The sequence below is a fragment of the Raphanus sativus genome, chromosome 7 (assembly GCF_000801105.2).
Source record: "Raphanus sativus cultivar WK10039 chromosome 7, ASM80110v3, whole genome shotgun sequence".
NCBI lineage: Eukaryota > Viridiplantae > Streptophyta > Magnoliopsida > Brassicales > Brassicaceae > Raphanus > Raphanus sativus.
The window spans coordinates 8,852,183-8,864,075 of record NC_079517.1 but is presented as its reverse complement, the minus strand read 5'-3'; the positions used below and the strand labels follow the sequence as shown (position 1 = coordinate 8,864,075).

At 33.5% G+C, this 11,893-nt stretch overlaps 1 protein-coding gene across 1 annotated transcript; it reads right to left on the bottom strand.

Moving 5' to 3' along the window:
* Window positions 1-3,896: 3,896 nt before the first annotated feature.
* On the bottom strand, window positions 3,897-7,526 carry LOC108817461 (ACT domain-containing protein ACR3). Its single transcript, XM_018590156.2, has 7 exons — window positions 7,264-7,526; window positions 6,206-6,314; window positions 6,068-6,113; window positions 5,869-5,983; window positions 5,716-5,783; window positions 4,768-5,478; window positions 3,897-4,565 (listed from the first exon to the last, which is right to left on the bottom strand). The coding sequence occupies exons 2-7, from the start codon at window positions 6,274-6,276 to the stop codon at window positions 4,227-4,229; spliced, it is 1,350 nt and encodes a 449-aa protein (XP_018445658.1). The 5' UTR covers window positions 6,277-6,314; window positions 7,264-7,526; the 3' UTR covers window positions 3,897-4,226.
* Between the last annotated feature and the right edge of the window lie 4,367 nt (window positions 7,527-11,893).

The window sequence follows — 11,893 nt, the reverse complement described above, 5'->3', positions numbered from 1 at the left end:
TTTGTGTCAAACTGTTGATTAAATTTTATAAAAAATTAGGGGGAAAATAAGATGAAGCCGGTAAAACCTTTTACTTATCCATGGAAGCCCGAAAGGATTTATACTAATATAGTTTAGAGATTCTATTGTTATATGATGGCTCTGTCCTAATTGATGTTTTGGTGGAATATTGTAGGAGGGAATTTTATCCGGAGTACAATTATCTAATCTATTAATTTAGAGATTATCTACTATTTGAAGTTTTCATTTAAATTTTGGACTCTTTCATAGTTGTTGTTAGAATATATCATGCCTCTTATACAATGCAACCTATCAACTTAAATTAAACCAAATCTTAACCAATATAGATTAGTTAAACCTAACCAATAACATTTTTATAATATTTTTGGTTTATCTCTTAATATAATTAGATCATATAAAACTGAACCACTCTTAAATCAACGAGTTCCATATCATTCCAGACATAAGAGAAAAAATATCCGACTCATTTACAACGTAAGCATACAAAGACCATGTATGCTTATACTCATTGATCTTCCAAAAACCAAATAATTGTGGCATAAACTAACATAGGCTCATGTTCGTATCACTAACTTTACTTCCATATATTTACTATTCACCTACATCATATCACAACATACACAGTTATGCAAGAACATGATTTTTTTTTGTTCAAACAACCAAATAATAGTGGCATATGGTCAGTAGATTTTTTAAATATGTTTTTTTATATATTACATTTTACGAGACTATGTGTATAAGTTTTTTTTTTGAAAAAGGACATAACTATGTGTATAAGTTAAAAAATAAATAGTGTGACAAGGCAAATTATTATACTAAAAATGAAAGAAGATTAAATACAAACTAATAACAAGTACAACACAAATTATAATACTATTAAATTCTATATATATTTAATAAAATATTATATATATGTTTAATATGTATATATATATATATAAATGTTACACAAAATATATATAATATTATATACACATATTATATATACTATATATTATTAATTGAAATTTAACAAATCAATTTCCGCCCTTTAGGGCGGGTCCTAATCTAGTTATTCTTTATTTAGGTGTTACATTTTAGTTTTAAATATTACTTGAGTTGCATAAAGCCAATTCACAAAATCTGTTAGAAGAGAGTGAAATAATGAATGTTCTCTGCTGTATATTTATGAAGTGCCACTGATTACTAACAAAACGATATTGCAAGACGAAACTTCCACCTTCTATATAAAAGAGAATCGCGAAATGAAACACTCTTGACCGTAATAATAAGATCCATATAATGAAGAACAGAATAAAACTCGCAAGAGCTACAAAAGTGCACCTTAGGATGAGGATGTACTTGGGTTGGTGAGCACGTTTTTCAAATTCCCACCAATACTTCATTCCTCCACCCATGGATTCACTATTAAAGACTTGATTGGTTATATACTTACTGACATGTTTTGTTACTAATCAAAGTTACCGTAATCTAGTAACATCTACATAATACTCACTGTATTACATGTTTATAGTTGACTTTAGATTAATAATGATTCTTCTTAAATACTTGTTTTACTAGTATGAAAGTTATTGGACCGCTTTGATAAGCATATATGTTTACCATTACTATGATAACGAGTAGTAAACAGCTAAAAACATATGTTAATTTATTTAATAAAGGGAGATTTGATGAGTAAATTCTTTGGCATGTCAACGAAAGATAAATCTAATAATAATAAAAACTGTCTATCTTCGAGACCTCAATTAGCCGGGTTGGCTTTGTTTTTTTTTTTTTTTTTTTTTTCCGGGTTGGCTTTGTTTGTATGCTCACGTAACATATAAGAAGTCTTCAAGAACAGTTATGCCATATATATAAAAATAAAATACGCAACCTGAATCTTAAATATAAACGTATTATTTGATTGTTTCTGTGAGAACGAGTACATATAATTCTTCTGTAGGGGTCACGCAACGAGATTATACCTTTTAAGTATTGCTTAAAATACATATATGGACATTATAAAGAAGTATAGAAAGGACATGGAAACAGCAAGCCGTTTACTTTTTCTTGATTTCATGCATCATTTAGACTTTAGACCGGATAGCTAGGCTGGTTAGCCTTATCCGAGGCCGCACTCCATGAGGTTTTCTTTTATCGCTTCCCTACTTTCTCACATCTACTCTTCTTTAGCCTTCCTCAATTAAAGGGCCTATTATTAGCTAAATTTTATTTAACCTTACTTCATAAAATATTTGTTTGTACAGAGATTGAATTACATATGACTGTATATTTTCATTGAATTATTCTACAAAGTATATGTCTTATTCTACTGCTTTATGCTAAGAGCATCTCCAATGTAAAACTCTATTTTTTCTTTTTAAAATAGAGTAAAATTGAATATGAAATAAAAATGTTCCAATTATACTCTATTCTCCATTCTATAATAAAGTCATGAACAAACAAAGAATAAATTATTTTATTTATGGAGTAAACTTCAAAATTGAGTGAAATATTGGTTTAAAGCATTTGTTATTTCATATTCACTTTTACTCCATTTAAAGTAAAGAAATAGAGTTGGATTAAAAATGCCTTAAGTCAATCGACTGACTTTCATGGTTGACCAATTTAAAAATAGAATCCAAACATAGGTTCCATATTATTAAATATTCTCTCGGTTTCAGATTAATTGTCGTTTTAGAATCTAAAATTTATTTCATTTTAAAAGTCATTTTATGTTTTATATATTTAACTAGGTGTTTTGTCTCTATATGCAGACATAATCGTCTTACAAATATTTATTATTTTATATCTTATTAATTCAAAAGTTTTCTAAAAGTTTAAATCAAACATCAAATTATTATATACGATAAAGTTTTCATCAAAATATAAATGCTTATTATTAAGTCAAATATTTTAAAATACTCACATATATTTTTGTTTGATTAATATTTAATTATAAAATATTTTATCTTACTTTTAACTTTTATAATAGAAAATATTATTTCCAAATAACAACACAATATATACATATATATATATATATATATATGAATTATCTACACAACACAATAACAACACAATGTATATCTTATTTTAAAATATTTTTACAGTAACTAAATAAATCTAAATGTTTAAGAGATCTGTTATATTTTAAATATTCATTTTTTTTCTTTACAAGTTTTTTTGGTATGTTTGTCGTAGAACATGTTATCAACTACTGCATTTGTATCCGTAGAACATAAATATGACTTTTTGTGGTAATACATATTAGCATAATTTACAATTGTTAAGAAAATATTTTTTTTTCAAACTAAACACTAGTAAATTAAAAATAATAAACTGTATATACTATCGATGAGTTTATATTAACAAAATCCAAAAAATTAAAAAAATTTAATACCAAAAATGTAGATATAGTTTTTTCATAGAGATATAAGGGAAAAATCTTTCTTAAAATTATTTATTATCTAATATATATTATTAAAATTATTTTTAAAAAAAATCACTGACTCACCTTATAAAATTCATTTTTATATAATAACAAATAACATAATATCAAATATTTGTATAGATGAAATATTGTAATTATCATATTTAAATATTAATAATTGTATATATAAAATATTTATAAAAACTATTGAATAAACCTAAAATTATGGAAAAATATGACAAATAGGCAAATATACTTTTCAAATAATAGTATAGATTGTAAGTTCTTTTTAATTTTACCCATATTTTCCTAGTTAATTAATTAACATAATCAAATAAAATAATTTACTAACTAGAGGTAAAAGATGAAATTTAGTGATTTATTTAATTTGTGTGAAAAAATCTAGAACAATAAATACAATGAAACATGAATATTATTTATCGACATAATAGAATAGATCAACTTCTAAAAAAGTAGTTTATAACAAACATGAATAATATACATTTGACCAAAGATCATGGTTCATTTACAAAAGCAAACCTTCCATTAGGAAAAGTTCCATACTACTATTATATTATAGACATGTTCAAATGGTGCATTTCACGGTCACACTATAGCTAAGTAACCAAAAACCCGGTTTTGGTTCGGTTCAATTTCCGGTAAACCACCAAAATCTCTGACCAAGTCAAAACACCCCACTAGACCTTATAGACCACACAATCACACCTACTACACCTTTTACGGTACATTTATCCACACAACGTAATTTGATTGATATGACTTACCTTTTCCCTCAAGGCAACAACTTCTCCAGCAAATTCCCAAAGAAGAAACTGGTTTTAGCCCATCCTCTTCCTGTTCCGGCTTGACCTTCTTCTTTCCATCTCTTGCTTGGAACCTTGTTCTTGACGTTAATCATCATACTGTGACCGATCTCTCCTCGTAACGCCTCGATTGTCTTCACGTCCACTGGATTCCCTGAAGCATCTCTCACATAGAAAACGTTAACCGCTTGTTCTCCTACTGTCGTGACACCAGCTCTCGTCACTGAAAGCCCGTGCTCTCTCAGAATCCTAGTCACTTCGGACAGTAATCCAACTCTGTCCTTCGCGCACAGCTCCAGACTCCAACCCTAGAGTTGAATATCAGACAGTAACATAAGCACTTGTTGCCTTCTAATTAAAGAAACACCAAAATAGATGTGACAGAAACTTAAGCACTTGTTGCCGTCTAATGCAAGAAACACCAAAATAGATGTCACAGAAACTAAAGCACTTGTTACCTTCTAATGCAAGAAACACCAAATTAAATTTGTTTTTAGGGTTATAACTTACCTCGCTGACTCTTCTATGGATTGCGGCTTCTAGACATTTGATAACTCTCTCTTTCTCTCCTTCTGAGTCAAGAGTGCAACCATCTTTGTGTCTGATGAAATACTCCTGAGAGGCATGAGGACCGTTGGATGTAATCGTTGCGTGAAACACAATGTACTGCATGTCCGTAAGCGTGCATACAATGTCGAACATGAGCTTGGCTCTATCCTCGCAACTCACGTTTATCACAGAATAATCTTTCTCTTCACAATTCTCAATCGTGATCTTTGGCACGGAACCATCAACCTTAGTCACTGCTTCGTAGTCTCTATCAGCGAAAAGCATCTGATGAAGCCTACGGTCAACATGAGTCGAACCAATGGAGAGACACGTCCTTGCAGCTTTCTCATCATCTTCTTGTTCACACCCACGCAGCACAAGGTTGAGCTGTTCTTCCATGGTAGATAATCTTTCTGGATCATCAACGGCTCTAGAGGTTTTGTTATCATTCACATAGAGAACACACGCGATCCTACGGTTATGAGTCCATGCTTCAGCTGCCACTACATTGAAGTGGAGGTCTGCTAGTACGGCTGAGACCTCAGACAAGAGACCAGGACGGTCACGAGCAATAATCTCGACCGATGTATGGTCGCCTAATGCATGGACACCGACTCTTTTACCTGGCCAAGTGTTTTGTGAAGCCGAAGCATAGCCCTTTGGTCCTAACACCTGACAAGAAAAACAATAATCATATATATATTGTCTTAGAAAACCAAAGCATATATATAGACAGAGCCGGTTCTGGACACAACCAAGTGTAACACTGTCCTTGTAGACTTCCAAAAAAATTCGAATTAATATATAAATATACAAAAAATTAAAATATTTACTAAATTGTTTATGGCCTCAAAATCAATCATGATATATTATACAAACCACACATTTATAGCGTTTGTAATTGCGTACCTTCTCGATGTAATCGATGGTTTTGCTATCAGTAACTTTGTTTCCTTGTTGATCAGTGACATGGAATACTATTAAGATGTGAAAACAAAACCAGTGAGATGCTTCATTGTAATGAAATTTGTTGTTGTGAATGTCTAAATGTGAAAGTATTACCGTCCATGAACCATCCACCATCAGAAGAGATGTAAGCTTTGGTGATAGTGAGATCAAGATCGGTTAGAACTTGCACAACTTCAAGTAGTATTCCAGGTTTGTTCATACTGTCAACCTATTAATAAACACTCATACACGCATCAAATTTACTGACAATTATCAAATCGAATAAATAGGAGAAATTAAGTAGGATGGTTACCTTGACAAGAGTGCATTCTTTGCAGCTAGTGTTGTCTATAGACACACTGCAACAAGAAACACCATCTAGAAGTATAAGCTTTAGAAGCAACATCCAACACTTAAATGTAATAATCTGAAATGAGTTGGTGATTATTACCTGGGAGGATTGATTCTGGTGCTCAAGTTCTCATATTCAGGATCGAAATACGGCCAGTAAACTTTAGCCATTAGAGAGAAATAAAGATCTTTCACGCTCTTCACACGTTCTGCAGTTAACCAGGAGAGCCTTTATATATCAGCAAGACAAGACAGAGAACAAGACAAAAGATAAGAAGAAGAGCAGGCTTTAGTTCAGTCTCTCAACAACTTGCAAGAAGATAAGATATAGGGGAGTATAAATAAGTGAATCTTGGCCACTAAGTAACTCGACAGAAGTAGGGGAATCTAGACAAGATAGAGATAAAGATTTCACAAAGAGAGACCACAAACTGAGATTCTCTGGAAAGTATCTCACTGTTCCTCTCTGGTCCTTTCACAACCAAAGAAAGACAGAAGAATAGATTCCTAAAAAGATTTCTTACTATGAAAATCAAAACTAATAGTATATTTTATGAGCAACTGTTTTTATTCTTTTTCCTTAGAGTTGACGTGAGATTCTCTCTACTATTTGCATAAAGGAATCGATGCTTAAGTAGCTGTCCAAAGTGAAAAAACATGGAAACAAAAGTTATTAAATAGTAATAAAATATAAAAACTTTGATGTGAGAAGATCTTATTGGTGGTCAAAGATGGAATCTAAAATTGTTACACTGTATAATATAAAACAAAATAATAAAATACTACTCATTAAGACAATATGCCAACTTGCGACACACTGAACATAGACACCAACAACATGAAGATGAGACAAAGTTCGTTAGCCGATTCCGTGAAATACATCAAATCTATTCCCACTTTATAATATATAAAACTTATGGGATTTGTCGACATAATAATGGTTCTCAAACTCTGTAGAAATACATGTGCGAGTTTCTATAGAACTCGTGTGTGTGTTTTAAGTTTCTCCACACAGAATTTAAGATAAATCTATTACAAAACACACTTGTGACAGAACCACAGCTTGAAAAGACAATGAAACCAAAACACAGAATCGAATAAACAAGAAAACGCTATGGATTTCACAGAAATAAGAGAGTACTGAGAATAGGTTTTTACCTTAGTATGAGAAGACAGCTTAAGCTTTGTGGAGTCGGAGAGACAAAGAAATCTATGGAGATTATTACAAAGGGACCAATTATTTTTAAGGTAATAATAAGATCTCTTATTACATCTTCGAAGACAAAAGATCCAGGCGAGAGATAGAGACAGAAGCTAAAGTGTCCACAAGGAGAAACAAAAAGATGTCTGTCCACCTGCCTCTTCTCTCTGCCTAAACGTTTCTCTCTCTCTCTCTCTCTCTCTCTCAATGAGATTGAAACTTTTCTTTCCGTCAGAGGCTTTAATAGGGATCTAGAGAGAAATAACAGTACGACAAACTTTATAAAAATTTAACTGAAAATATCCCTTTTATTAAATCAGTATTAGTCAGACCTGACGAAGCGAACATTATAATATTTAGTGGTGGTGTTTCAGACGAACTATTCCACATTCCCCCACACACGCTCGCTACAGCGCGTGTTAACACACTCCATAATTGGTTTGTGAAAGGGAACTAAACACTGCTTAGAGATCAACGTGATGCGTGTGTTGGAGTTAATAGTGGTAATTTACATCACTAATCTGAACAAAAATTACTTTGTGAGTAACGCAAGGAGCGCGTGAAAGTGGAAGCGTTTGGATCTCACGGGTTAATACGGGCGGTTGTTTTTTGTCACTTAGTTGCTTTGTCGACATGGAAAGCTTCATAATAAAATTACAACAAATAGCCCTCTTGCATGAATATGTTTGTAAGAAAAAATAACACGTATCGGTATTGCCGATTTCTTGTGGTGTTGGTTGACCATAGCTTTAACAACGTGTTAAATAACGTTTCAGTGAGTAAACGACAGGGTTCTATAAACGGTTAAAGCATAAAAAGTAAAGTAAAACGATAACAGGGTACATAAACCATAACGGTTTAATATAATACTCATATGTGATATAATATTCGTTCTGAAAAACATGTATTTTGGGGCAAAAGACCGTCTTCATTAGATCTCTTGTTACATTTTGTAATCCCCGATCATTTTCCACGACCCAAACCGCATTCTACACTTCTCCTTGCATGGACAAACAAATAATATAAAACCTGACTCTGGATTCAACCGGTGCAGAAGATGATATATAGAAGATGGTTATTTTAATGTTTTCAAATCTGGATAAACGGAGATACTCATCGGAAACCGATTCGTCTGACCTCCACTTGATTTAGGTCTAAGAGATAGCTAACAAAAACATGTTTGACCACTAAGACGAAGATATGATTATACTTTAAGTCTTATTTGAATATCTAAATTGGACTAATCGTCAGTATCGTCTTTGTGCAGAGCAATTGAGTTTTAGTTCATATTCTCTAACTTAAAAAATGATAAAAAGTGGACTGAAGAAAATAATGTAGGCTAAAATCTTAGCGAAGAAATTTGCTATTTCAAAATTACAAATGAGCATATATATACAGTATTTGCTTCTTTGTTTTTTCATGCTTCTCCTAGCACCAATACAATTTGTTATTTATTTGTATTGATCACATTATCCCTTGAAAGTATTTCACCAAATTAATGTTATTGTGTGGGTGTGATATATGAGAGAAGATGATCCGGTGTCTTTTCCCTTCAATATAATCTCCTCCCCATATTCTATCGACGTCACTCTCTTTCTATATGTTTCTTCGTTTCTCCAAAATAATCCCAACCAATGGTCCATTAATTTCTTCATTTTGCTAAATTACACCATCATTTTGTCTTTATATATCAATGCATACATCACAAACAGTTCACTTCTTTTTGTTGTCAACCACAAACAGTACACGTATAACCAGCCAAGTTTGCAATAATTCACACCAAGAAGATTCTTATAGAAAGAAGTCGAATGGTTTTTCTCCTTTACTAGAACTATTAACAAGTCCAAAGCTTGTTAGTTTGAAAGAATCAAGTACTAAATGTACCTTATATTATATATAATGTTTTAGAAATGCTCGTTTTTCTTTATATCGAATTACAACAAATTGTATCAAATTGTTGTTATTAGAGAGATTTTAAAGATTTCTTCTCTTCAAATTTGGGTGGCTTATAAACTTCATAATGCTTTAATTTGGATATCTAAATTTGAATTTTTTCATCAAAGATTACGGAGATAAAGTTTTGATGACGCCTAGAGATTTCTTGAAAAGGAGTAACCTTTAAATAAAGAGAAAATAAACTAGCAAGAGATAGCATTTGATGTGAATGCTCAATAATGTATTCCACATTTTGTGTTCAATGTTAATTCTATTATCCTCTCATTATTTTCGTACAACACCAACAAGAAAAGATAAAGTTATACCAAAGTGCTTTTCCTACAAAGAACATTGCTTAGTGGAACAATGTGATGGCCTCAACATCTCCCACCTTAAATGTTGAACAGCAAAAAATATCTTCAAACACTGTCTTCAAACAACCCTGAGTCTTCGAAGTCAACATTTACTATTTTTAATTGGACAACAAAACCATAGTGAATATTGATCTTGAGGTTTGTGTTTGGGCACTTTCTTCAAATGTACGGATCATGTAGTCCATCGTGTGATAAGTCAGATGCAGAAAAAAAGGACCAGGACTCGGGAGCAAATAATTACTCTATGGGCCAGAAAAGAAATGTGACAAAGAAGTTTAGCTTAAATTTACCCAACAATCTTCTGACTGGACCTTGACTGTTTTTCTTCTATTAGTATTATTCACACTCAAATCGAGTATTCAACTAACAGCCCAACTGGAACCTGGACCATACACGAAAAGTGCTCCCTGTCTGGAACAAAATCTATAAACCAGCTTCATTGCCTCAACCAATCTTCTTCCATCTTCCACTAAACAACAGTAAAGGTGATCCAAATGGGTCTTATACAAGCAACTTTCATTTTCTTGAACAACTCCATCGCTTCAAATCTACGACCATAGCATAACATGATATCATTAAATGACATGGTACTTTTACCATTGTGTCAAACATTCTTCTGCCATGCTCCCCAGATCTACATTTGCAGTAGAGATCAATGAGAGAGGGTGATACTATTTGATCAGAGTCAAGATCAACAAAAGTTGCTCTCGCAAAAACCTGCTCACCAAGTTTGAGAGACTAAATGCTGCACACGCATTAATGACACTGGAAAGCAGTATTGCTGGAAAGGTTAGACCTAAGTTCCAAGAAACCAAGCTCTTTTGGGAAAAAAAAATCTCTCGAACACCCATTTTGCGTCTTAAACTCTTCCACAGTTGATATATATATACCTTGATCATAGAGTTCAGTAAGATAGTGTCATAGGTTTTCACCTCACCAAAAAGTTTGCAAGCTACGATTAGGCTTACCACACGTGGTGTACATGTCAAGCAATGTGCTAACAACAATAATGTCAACAGCTACCCCCAAATTTTTTTTTTTTTTTGAAAAAGGCATTCATATTTAAATTGCAAAAGAGAAAGAAAAAAGTTTACAAGCCTAAGCTATAGTTAACCGGCCCAAGCCATTAATAAGCATACAACCCAATAAGAGAACCCATAGTTTAAGATCAGAACCCATTAAGCCCAAAAAGGAAAGAGAGGAACGATAGAAACTATGTTCCATTCCTAGTTAGATGATCGTTGGAGAGCCAAAGTTGGAGGAGACGAGAAGACAAAGCCGGGGAGCCAATCCTGAAGCTAAGCAATCGCTCCTTGATTTGTCTACAAACAAGAGTGATGAGAGAGTCTGCTGTGCGGGATTGGTTAGAGTGAAGCCTTTTATTTCTCTCCTGCCAAATCCAATATATGACCGCTTGCCAAGCCAACAAGGTGATTCTTCTCGAGTGTTTGTTCCCTGCCAGAGACTGCATCTGAACAAGAGTTTGATTCCAATCATGAGTAGGAGTTATCGTGCATCTCCTTGCTATCGAATCCCAGATTGACCAAGTAAAAGCGCATTCATAAAAAAGATGATCACGCGATTCAGGGCAGGAACTACAAAGGAGACATGTCGCATCCACCGGGAGACCCCATTGTAGAAGTCTATCGCGTGTAGGGCTCCGATTCAGTGTGAAGAGCCAAGTGAGGAAGTTATGTTTAGGGATCCCTCTAGAGGACCAAACCGCTTTTGCCCAAGGTATTGTTGCTTCTTCACCTCTAAGCTTTTGATAAATATGAGCAGTCTGATATTTCGAACTAATCATGTCATCAATAGCCCATTCATAGGTATCCGGAGATTCCGAGAGAGAAAGAGTAGTAAGGAAGACGTGAAGAGCAAGATGCTTATCTGTTCTTGCTGGAGGAAGATGCCAATTTCCTTCAGAGTATAAGTCAGCTACAGACGCAGTTGCAGGGATCCCTTGGCGAGAGCCGAGACCCGTTAGGAGATGAGCCTCCAGCGATCCAAAGGGTGTCCAGTTGTCAGTCCAGAATCTACAATTCAAACCATTACCCACACGCACTTTTATCCAGCCGTAGACTTCACCTCTAAGCTTGATAAGCTTATTAGCAAGCCACGAGTTGTTCCTGTGAGGCCTCACTGTCCAGAAATTAGAGAGAGAGCCATCCAGTACCTCATTAATGTACCACGCAACCCAAACAGAACCCGCCTGAAAAAACAGCATCCAGATAAGTTTTAAACACGAAGCTTTATTCCACAACCCCAAGTCCTTAATTCC

Excerpts from the sequence above, each read along its gene's own strand:
- LOC108817461 (XM_018590156.2), bottom strand. The coding sequence starts at position 6,276 with ATGGCTAAAGTTTACTGGCCGTATTTCGATCCTGAATATGAGAACTTG. Across the intron at positions 5,784-5,868 it reads TGGTGGATGGTTCATGGACG|TATTCCATGTCACTGATCAA; the intron begins GTAATACTTTCA and ends ACATCTTAATAG. Across the intron at positions 5,479-5,715 it reads CCATCGATTACATCGAGAAG|GTGTTAGGACCAAAGGGCTA; the intron begins GTACGCAATTAC and ends TTTTCTTGTCAG.